The sequence below is a fragment of the Heptranchias perlo genome, chromosome 11 (assembly GCF_035084215.1).
Source record: "Heptranchias perlo isolate sHepPer1 chromosome 11, sHepPer1.hap1, whole genome shotgun sequence".
Taxonomy (NCBI): Eukaryota; Metazoa; Chordata; class Chondrichthyes; order Hexanchiformes; family Hexanchidae; genus Heptranchias; species Heptranchias perlo.
In genome coordinates this window covers 39,462,037-39,473,064 of record NC_090335.1, presented here as the reverse complement: position 1 = coordinate 39,473,064, position 11,028 = coordinate 39,462,037, and the positions used below count along the sequence as shown (strand labels likewise).

General features: G+C 50.6%; 1 protein-coding gene across 1 annotated transcript; it reads left to right on the top strand.

Annotated features, from left to right (window-relative positions):
* Positions 1-2,159: 2,159 nt before the first annotated feature.
* Positions 2,160-2,903, top strand: LOC137326833 (trans-Golgi network integral membrane protein 2-like). The gene has a single exon (XM_067992213.1). The coding sequence runs from the start codon at positions 2,160-2,162 to the stop codon at positions 2,901-2,903; it is 744 nt and encodes a 247-aa protein (XP_067848314.1).
* The last annotated feature ends 8,125 nt before the right edge of the window (positions 2,904-11,028 follow it).

The following is an 11,028-nucleotide window of genomic DNA, read 5'->3' as shown; positions in this document are numbered from 1 at the left end:
GTGGAGAAGGGAGAACAATTATGAATCAACATTATTGCCTATTATTAATTTTCCCCAATAAGTTAAATCCCAGAGTTCAAATGCTGCCTCTTTCTGAAGTGCCACAGAGAGGTACATACACTGCGGTCCTATACTGAACGCTACTTCTGGCCCAACTAAAATCAGATTTTAAAAAACTGACTGTTACATTTTCCAAGCGGCCTCCTTCGATCTTTTTATGAGCCACTAGTCTGACCCTTTACATTCAGTTCCACTGGACGGGATTTGTGCAGCACACACCCCAACCAGTGGAAGCCCAAAATTATATCGGGGTCCTAAATACGTGCCAGAACCCCTGTTTAGATTACCTGAATTGGAATCAGAGTATTTCCAATTTCAGAAACAGAAGAGGAAAACGATTTGAAACAATTTGAATGCAGGATACTGCTTTGCATGACTGACATAATCCTCTAGATGGCACTACAACCGTAAACTATATTTGAACAATGGGATTTAATTGGAAAATGTAGAATAAATAATTGTGTTAATGCATACATTTCTGCAGGTAAAGCATTTTGGACAAGTATTCATAAAGCTAACATTGGGCCCTGGCAAGCAGCAAGGTATTTCCTCTAAAGCAACTATTTGTCCAAGCTGTTTCAATAAAAGCTTCAATTAGCAGTGAGTTTATTCAACTGACAAGTGCGTTTGTTCATCTTGTTTAAAGAATGGGGTTGTTTTGCATTCTACTGCTTCACTTTACACATTACAGATTCTGCAAACCGTAAACTACAGAAGACAAGCAGTCAAAGACTGTCTTATCTGTACTATTTTCTTTTAAAGGGAAGGTTAAATTGTAAATTAATGGAATTATTTCCATAAAACAAATAACCATTAATATAACTAGTCTTCTAACATCATGTCAATCATATTTTCCATAGTAACAGAAATTACAGAATAGAATATAAAGTCTATGAGCAACAGTGTTGAATCGTACTAGTAGATGCACAATAGGTACACTCAGTAGTGCAACAACGTGAATGAAGCAAGTCCTAAAGAAAGAAATTCTTTACCTCACAATCTCAGGATGTCCCAAAGCCCTTTACAGCCAGTGAAGTACTTTTGAAATGTGGTCACTGTTGCAATGTAGGGAAATATGGAAGCCAATTTGTGCACAGCAGTGTCCCACAAACAGCAATGAAATAATGACCAAATAATCTGTTTTTTAGTCATGTTAGTTAAGGGATACACTGAGAGAGCTCCCCTGCTTTTCTTTGAATAGTGCCATGGGATCTTTTACATCCACCTGAGAGGGCAAACAGGACCTCAATTTAACATCTCAGCTCTGGCATTGCAGGACTACCTCAGCACTGGACTGAAGCATCAGCCTAGATTGTGTGCTCAAATCTCTGGAGTGGGGTGTGAATCCATGATCTTCTGATTCAGAGGCACAACTGCTACTACTGGGCCAAGTCTTAAACATACAAAAAATATTGGAAGATAAAATCAACTGCCTATAATATCTCTACATCATTAATTTTTTTGATATGTGGTTGACGCAGTGCAGCAAAACGTTTACATACATGCAGACAACTGCAACTACACCTTAAATGCCACTTCCATCCCTTGTTCACTTCCTGTTCAATGTGGTTTCTTTGATCTAAAGATGCCTAGATTTAAAGGGGCCGATATTCATTTCGAGTGTACATTGGATGAGTGGTGCAAACTCAGCTTCAGCTATGCCCAGGCAGCCAAGAGCAAGACCGCGGAGGAGGAGGGGGCAACAAGCAAAGTTGCTCCAAAGAAGGCCAAGAACCCTCGCCCCACTGTGACCCCCTCTGAGGAGACCCCGAGCCAGAAAGACGAGGAGAGGGAAAAGGGTCAAGCATAAAAATGCCAGACCCTGACATCCAGCTTCAAGCCTTCCCACCAGCCGACAGAGTCCATGGAAGAGGAGGCAGCAGAGGAACAATGGCAGGTGGTGACCAGGAAGAACGGAAAGAGGAAGCCAGAGGAAAGAAAATGGGCTCCTGCCAAAACTGCAACCAAGGGAAAAAGAGCGCTCGAGTCACAGTCAGATTACAGTGACTACCCCGCGTCTGACGAGGAGGGGCGACAGGAGCGAAGCAGTCAGGCTTGCCAATGAAAGCGGCAAAACGTCGAAGGCGACAGCGAGGCAAATGACACTGCCTCCAGTACCCTCCAGCTCTGGCACGCCGGGTGCAGAGAAGTGCCCAGTGCACACCAGCTCTGGGACACCAGGAGCAGCACCGCAGAGAGCGAAGACCAGCTCTGGGACACCAGGAGCAGCAGCGCAGAGAGCGAAGACCAGCTCCGGGACATCGGGAACAGCACCGCAGAGAGCGAAGACCAGCTCCGGGACACCAGGAGCAGCACCGCAGAGAGCGAAGACCACCTCCGGGACACCGGGAACAGCAGCGCAGAGAGCGAAGACCAGCTCCGGGACACCGGGAACAGCAGCGCAGAGAGTGAAGACCAGCTCCGGGACACCAGGAGTAGCAGCGCAGAGAGCGAAGACCAGCTCCGGGACACCAGGAGCAGCAGCGCAGAGAGCGAAGACCACCTCCGGGACACCGGGAACAGCAGCGCAGAGAGCGAAGACCAGCTCCGGGACACCGGGAGCAGCAGCGCAGAGAGCGAAGACCAGCTCTGGGACGTCGGGAGCAGCACCGCAGAGAGCGAAGACCAACTCCGGGAAACATGGAGCAGCAGCGCAGAGAGCGAAGACCAGCTCCAGAAAACTGGGAGCAGAAGCGCAGAGAGCGAAGACCAGCTCCGGGACGTTGGGAACAGCACCGCAGAGTGCGAAGACCAGTTCTGGGAAACTGGGAGCAGCAACAACGAGGAGCCCCAACCGATCGAGGATCGCACGGACCCTCCCCCCGACACCATGCCTCCGATGACACCTCGGTGGAACAACGACCTCCCCCTCCGCCCGGGAGGCAGAACAGGACTCGTACCTCAGCTTAGGGAGTGTGGAACAGTTTGCACAGATCACCTGGATGCAGGGACACGCCCAAGAGCTGGAAACAGCAAATGGACTGTCAGGTGAGACTTTAAACTGTTGTTAAAATGGGTCTGAAAGTCACATCTATTAACTTGCCTAGTGTTAAATGCACTATGTGATGTGTGTCGACCTTGGACTACCTGGCCAAGGTCAAGAGCGACCTGCTGTTCTTGCAGGAATGTGCACCTCAGCAATTACCGGCAATGGTCGCAGAGGTGGGCCCACGATCTGGTCGGGGGGCAACGATTGCCGCGCCTCCGGCCTGGGGGTTCTGCTGCGAGGAGGCAACTTCACCATCACCGAAGTGAAGGAGGTGGTGGGGGGTCGCCTCCTCGTAGCAGATGTACTGTACAAAAATGCTCCGCTCCGGCTGATCAACGTGTACGCCCCGACTCTAAACAGTGAGCGGCTGGCCGTCTTCCAGCAGCTCCCACTGCTGCCGGCGATGTCCAGGCCGATCATTCTTGGCGGTGACTTCAACTGCATCATCGATGCGGCTGGACCATCTGGCAGAGCCGACAGCAAACTGGACGCCACGTCCAAACTCCTGATGGAAGCGGTGAAAGACGCCAAGCTGTGCGACGTCTTCAGCAACCCTGCAGACGGAGCGGCGCGTCAATACACCTGGTCCAGACCAGATGGGTCCATCAGTTCCAGGATAGACTTCCTGTTTGTGTCCCCGAAGCTCAAGGTCAGATCCACCAAGGTCACACCTGTGTTCTTCTCTGACCATTGCTTCCTACTGGCCGACTGTCACCTACAGGACGATCAAAAAGTGGGCAGGGGGACATGGAAGCTGAACATGAAACCGTTGACCCCGGGAAACATTGAGGAACTAAAAAGCGATTACAAGGTTGGAGAACCTTAAAACCCCTCTTTGATTCCCCAGTGCACTGGTGGGAAGCCATCAAGGCGAACATCAAGAGGTTCTTCATCCTCAAAAGTGTTCGGAAGGTGAGGGAGAGACAGAGGGAAACGTCCCGACTCTAGAAAAGCATGCAGAATCTGCTCCGACTGCAATCAATAGGGGTCGATGTCGGGGAGGAACTCAGAGAGGTGAAGGACCAGCAAGCCTCGCTCTTTGCCTCCGAGCTTCCAAGATCATCTTCCGGTCCAGAGTCCACTCAATGGAGCAGGGCGAGAAGTGCTTGTGTTTCTTCTCCCAAAAGGTGCACAGAGAGTGCTCTGTGATCAGGAGCCTGAAGGAAGAGGACGGCTCGGTCACATCCTCACAGCCTGACATACTGGCGATCTGCAAATTCTTTTATGCCAGACTGTACGACGCAAAGCCCACAGACAGCACGGCCTCCCAGTCCTTCTTGTCGTCTATCACAGAGGTTTTAGATGACAGCAAGCGGGAGAATCTGGATCACCCGTTAACTCTGGATGAATTAACAAAGGCCATCCGGTCCGTCGAGACGAGTAAAACTCCTGGACACAATGGTTTACCGGTGGAGCTGTACTCAGCTCTGTGGGACTGGATAGGACCAGACCTGCTGGAAGTGTACGGGGGTATGCTTCTCCAGGCAGCATATCAGACTCCATGAGGAAAGGCATCATCACCCTCATCTACAAGCAGAAGGGTGAACGGAAGAAATCAAAAATTGGCGACCCATCTGACTACTTAACGTGGACTACAAGATTCTGACCAAGGTCACCGCCAATCGGGTCAAGTCAGCCCTGGAGGTGGTGATCCACCCCGATCAGACCTGCACTGTACCCGGCAGGAAGATCTCTGATGGCTTGGTGCTACTCAGGGATTTAATCGCCTACATACAGGACAGAGGTTGAACACCTGCCTGATCAGAATGGACCAGGAGAATATCGCACATGTACATGATATATGTGGTCTCCAAAATGGGGTTTGGAGAGGGAATCAGCAATAGGATCCAACTGCTCTACACAGACATCAGTATTTTCAATCAATGGGTGGGAATCGGAAAGCTCTCCGATCAAATCTGGAATCAGGCAGGGCTGTCCTCTCTCCTCTGTCTTGTTCGTGTGTTGCATCGAACCCTTTGCCGAGTCCATCAGGAGGGATGCGGGCATAAAAGGGGTTACGATCCCAGGCAGCGGAGGCACTCAGGTCAAGGCCTCCTTGTACATGGACGACGTCGCTGTCTTTTGCTCGGATCAGCTGATTGATGAGCATCTGCGACCATTTCGAACTGGCCTTGGGGGCCAGCGTAAATCGCAGCAAGAGTGGGGCCATGTTCTTTGGGAACTGGACCTACCGATCCTTTGTCCCCTTCACGGTCAGGTCAGATTACCTAAAGGTGCTGGGGATCTGGTTCGGGGAGGCCGGGACGTGCACCAAGAACTGGAAGGAGCGTATTGCTAAAGTCAAGCAGAAACTGGGACTGTGGGATCGACGATCCCTCTCGATCGTGGGTAAGAACCTGGTCATCAGGTGCGAGGTGCGCTCGGTGTTGCTGTACGTGGCGCAGGTCTGGCCCATACCTCGCTCCTGGGCCGCAACAGTCACCCGAGCCATTTTCCACTTTAACTGGAGATCAAAAATGGACTGTGTCCACAGGGACACGATGTACAAATCTCCAGAGAAAGGGGGGAAGAAACGTGCCCAACGTCGCCCTCATCCTGATGGCCACCTTTGTGTGCGGCTGTATCAAGCTGTGCATAGACCCTCAGTACACAAACACAAACACATGTGCTGAGGTTCTATCGGTCCCCGGTGTTGCGAAGGATGGGCCTGGCCACGCTGCACAGTACGCTCCATCCAGTTGGACCATTCCACCCCACCTGTCCTTCGTAGAAAAGTTTGTACAGAAAAACACCTTTGACCACAAGGCGATCAGCAAGTGGTCTGCACGTAACGTCCTGTGGGAAAAGGAGATGGTGGATCCTTTCAGTTAGTTCCCTGAGCAGACTATCAAAGTCATTTGGCAGAACGCCTCATCGCCAGAGCTTTCAAACAAGCATCGAGACGTAGCTTGGCTGGTGGTGAGAAGGGCCCTTCTCGTCAGATCCTTCATGCACTCCCGACGTCTCAGTGCCACCGCCCGCTGTCCCCGAGGAGGCTGCGGTGGGGATGAGACTGTCACCCATCTCCTTCTGGAATGTGCCTTTGCAAAGAAGGTCTGGAGAGAGATGCAGTGGTATCTGTCCAGGTTCGTCCTGAGCAGTTCCATAGCACAGGACTCTGTGCTCTATGGCCTGTTCCTGGGGACGCACACTGAGACAGACGTCAACTGCTGCTGGAAGACCATCAACTCGGTGAAAGACGCCCTTTGGTCTGCCTGAAACTTGCTGGTCTTCCAGTGCAAGGAGCTGTCCTTGACTGAGTGTTGCAGATTGGCACATTCCAAGGTCCAGGACTACGTGCTCAGGGACGCAATGAAGCTAGGTGCGGCCGCCGCAAAGGCTCGGTGGGGAAAGGCAACCGTTTAGAGCCCTCCCACCATTGTATACCGAGGGGCTGGAATGAGGGAAAAACCCCCTCGGGCAGAATGTAAAATACAAATGCATGTAATGAAATGCAATGTGCTTGTAATGAATCTGTAATCAATAAGCTGTATTGATTGTAATGCAATGGGACACCCTAGAGTGTCATGAACTGTAATTATCATGTACGATATGTAATTGTATTGTTGCAATCATTTTTGAACTGTACTTTATGTATCTTGCATTTTGTATAAACTGTATTATGTACATTTGATATGTGATATGACAACTGTATTGTATGCATTGTTGCAAATTTTATGAATAAAGTATATTTTTTGAAAAAAAAATTGCACTGCCCACACCATGGCCCCGATATTAGTGGGGAGGCGGGACGCCCTATAAAATCTGTCCGTTTCCCACGCTATCACAGGTCAATTGGAGCCTCTTAACGTGGCTTAACGTGTCTGTACTTTCTCCCCTTATAGGAGAAGAGAGCTCAGAATGCACAGGAGAGGGCGAGGACCCAGGGGGGCAGCAACAGATCGTCATCCTCACAGATGCCGAGCAGGAGGCACTGGAGGCTGAGCTGAGCAGCACCCTTGAATGCCTGTCCGTCAGGCACCCGACAAATGTCTGGTGACAGATCTTTAACATTCAGCACACACAATATGAATTGATGTTAACATGCCTTGCCATCTTCAGCACCTCAGTATGCTCATTGCAACATGACACATCTGTGATCATGCTTAATAATACCTTCTGTTCTCTTACAGGGCTGTCAGCGACCGCTGTGACATCAGAGGACGATTCCTCAGAGGACCTTTCGGCCTCTGAGGGGGCACCGTCACATCTGAGCGAGCCATCCACCAGCGCAGATACACACACCTCGGTGGGTCCTAGTCTGTAGTTAGTTGGGATCGCACATGGTGAGTTACCACACACATGTGAGCACGAGCAGACACTGGTGGCTGGGGCAGCTGTGGAGACCCGCTTCGGTGGGAGAACTCCTCTCCAGGATATGCTCAGCTGGACACAGATACTGAACCCTGGAGGCCATCCTTTAAAAGAAGAATGATCGAGGAGCAGCAGCAGATTTGTGAGGTGCTGGAACAGGTGCCATGCGCACTCTCCACAATCGCGCAGATGATGGAGGAGTCCAACTCCTGTATGAGTGGAATGGTGGCACAGGTACGGGAGGGAATCTCTGAGATAATGTCACGGGTAAATGCGGGGATGTCTACGATGGAGGGAAGGCTAGCCTCTATGGAGCTTCAAGCACGGTTCACAAATGAGACCAGTCAGTCCCTGACAACGGCCGTTCAAACTCAGGGTGAACAACATTCTGCCGCCTTAAATAGGCAGGCAGATACACTAGCACTGGCCTTACAAGGCTTTACACATGTCCTCCAAACTGTCGTCCAGCAGAGTGGTAGGAGGGGAGGGATGATGGCAAAAGGGGACACGGAAGTGGGGATGCCACTCAAAGCGCTCCCACATCTCATCCGTTGCCCCCCTCTCACCCAGTACCCGCAATGCTGCCTCCTCTCCAGGTGGCCGAGTCTGCCTTGCACAGGTGCAGGTGGAGCAATCTTTGGAGGGGCCCTCACGGGCACCGAAACCCAGAGGGCAAAGCCCAAAGCATCTAATTGGTCAGGGCATGAACAAGAACAACCTGCCACTGCCTTAGCTGCAACCACAGGGGATGCAACACACACATGTAGTTGGAAGCGTAAGGCAAAGGTTTTAATCAGCACAAAGGGGATGCACAAGGGTGTTTGACGGTTGGTCATGTTTTTTATTTATATTAGCTTTTTGTTAAACTCACATTAAATATTATTATTGTCACCACTACTGCCACGTCCTGGCCATTCTTGACTGGCTTCTGTAATAAGGCCCTTTCATGAGATTCACCATGAACACCAACACTTGATGCCACCCATTGGTTCACTCTACAGTGGGTGTATGTGTGGTTGCAGGACTGTTTTATGAGGGGGTGGGGGGTGGGGTGGGTTGGGGTCTGGTGTGGGCGCTGCTCTATCCAGGTGGTGTGAGGACTGGACACTTCACACTGTCTGGTGTTAGGAGAACCGTTCACATATCAGTGACTCCCTGGCCTCACGAGCAGCCAGGTGACCTGCTGTTCGGCCCATGGGTTGCTCCTGCTCCACCTGCTCCTCCTCCTCCGCCTCCCCAATGTGGGTGGCAGATGTGGATGGGGCCTCCTGTTGTGCCATGTTGTGCAGGGTACAACACACAACTATAATACGTCCCACTCTGTTTGGTGCATATTGAAGCGCTCCCCCAGAACGATCAAGGCACCTGAAGCGCATCTTGAGCAGCCCTATAGCCTGCTCAATTGTAGACCTGCTAGCGATGTGGCTGTCGTTATATCGACGCTGTTACTCAGTGATGGGGTTCTTCAGAGCCATGTGTGCAGGGGGTATCCCTTGTCCCCAAGGAGCCAGCCCTTATGGGTGTTCGGTGCTTGGAAGAGGGGCAGGATGTCGGACTCCCGGAGGATGAAGGAATCGTGGCAGCTGCCAGGGTATCTGGCGCACACGTGAAGGAATCTTTTACAGTGGTCACAAACGAGCTGAGTGTTGATGGAGTGATATCCCTTCCTGTTGATGAACAGTCCTGGCTCGTGTGGAGGTACTCGTATTGCTATATGGATGCAATCGATTACACCCTGCACCCGTGGGAAGCCAGCCACAGCGTGGAATCCCACTGCCCTCTCCATCTGGCTGAAATCATCCATGGGGAAGTTGACGTAGTGCAAGGCCCTGCGAAACAAGCTGTCGGTGACCTACCTTATGGACTTGTGTGCAGACGGCTGAGAGACCCCGGCGATGTCCCCGGTGGCACCCTGTAATTATCTGGAGGCGAAGAAGTTGAGGGCAGTGGTGACCTTGACAGCGACAGGTAAGGAGATGCTGCTCGGCCAAGCCTGGAGCAGCTTGGCATGAAGGAGGCTGCAGATGTCTGCGGCAACCTGGCGACTGACTCTGAGTCTCCGTGTGCACTGTTCCTCAGTGAGGTCCTGGAAACTGAGCCTCGTCTGTAGACCCTGTGGTGAGGGTAGTGCCTCCTGCGATGTCATTGTTGCCCTCTGTGCTCTTGTGCAGGTGCCTTTGGCGCAGCACCGTGTTGTGGAGCTCCACATGGCGGAGATGGACGTTGTGCCTGGCGAGGCTGGTGATGTTGCTCGTCCTCAGATGTAGTGATGAATGCAGCCATGGCGCCGCCCATCCTGACGGTGTGAGTTTGAGGGGGTCCGCAAAGTAGTTAAATATGTTTGAACAGCAGAGTTTTGGGTGGAAAGTAAGAATTTTGAGTGAAAACACAAAGGTTTTGCAGCCAAAACTTTGCCTGAAGTGACAGAGTGCCCTGCTGCAATAAATGACGTTTTCTCCCCACTTGTCAAATTAGCATTTGCATCTCCCACTGGCTGCTGCTGAAACACTTCTGTTGCAACAGTGAGTGTTTCCCACAGCACGGGAAACACGCTGAAGATGCTTCAAGATCGCACCCTTGCCAAAATGTCAAGTCAATCAAGTAGTTCAAGTACTTCAATGATCTGACAAACTATGCACATGATCATCTCACCAGCTTTAATTGCCGTGGGACTTCCGTATTTGGGAGGTGCGTGTGCACCCGGACGCGTCACTGGGGAACCCGGAAGTCGGCGGGTTGGAGCCGGGCTCCGAACCCTCTCGGGGTTTCAGAGATTTTCGGAGACCCCCGTCCCCAACGCACCCGCTCCTTCACCCGAAAATCGAGCCCCATGTCACCAATGAGAGACCTGTTCGATTTTAGTGATTGGGTCTCATTTAAGTAAAATCGTCAAGGTGCCAGTGTTAAACGAGCAATGACAGGCAGCTCACCGACTGAGGTGGATGCTCCTCCTGGCCCCACAAAAAACAAATTTTAAAAAATTGACTGTCACTTTTTCCAAGCGGTCTCCTTTGATCTTTTTAGGAACCACTGGTTTGACCACTTTACTTTCAGTTCCACTGGATGGGACTTGTGCAGCACGCACTCCACCCAGTGGAAGGCCAAAATTATATCGGGTACTAAATACGTCACAGGAGCCCTATTTCCAGTAGCACATCTAAATGGAGACCTGCTCAAAAATTGCAATGAGAGGGCCTCGGGTAGAAACTTGGCAGTAAGTCTTTTTCCCCAAATTTTGGTTTGCTACCACCCTGAGCACACTGAAAAACAGAGCGTCAGTGAGACAAAACTTGATGGAAAGACATAACATTAACAGGCCTTAAAATAGTTATTTTTTATGTTCATAACTTATTTTTCCTCATGACTCTTAGTGAGAGTACCAATTTAATACCAATTAGTTCTGGACTCTGGGTAGGTTATGTTGTAGATTGGGTTTTAACTGCCCAAATTCATTTCATATACAACCCTTACACCTGAGAGAGAGGGAGGACACCTCCATCTATCTGGACTGGATTTGAATCCGTGTCTCACAGGTAAGAGGATGTACCACTTGGTCCTCATGCATACTATTAAAGAAAATAATTAGAGGAATATATGACATACACACAAGCATTACAATATAAAATTAATACTTAAGGTATGTACCTCCTTCATGGGATAATAAA

What these genes read in the sequence shown, in the direction of transcription:
- LOC137326833 (XM_067992213.1), top strand. Translation starts at nt 2,160, where the DNA reads ATGACACTGCCTCCAGTACCCTCCAGCTCTGGCACGCCGGGTGCAGAG.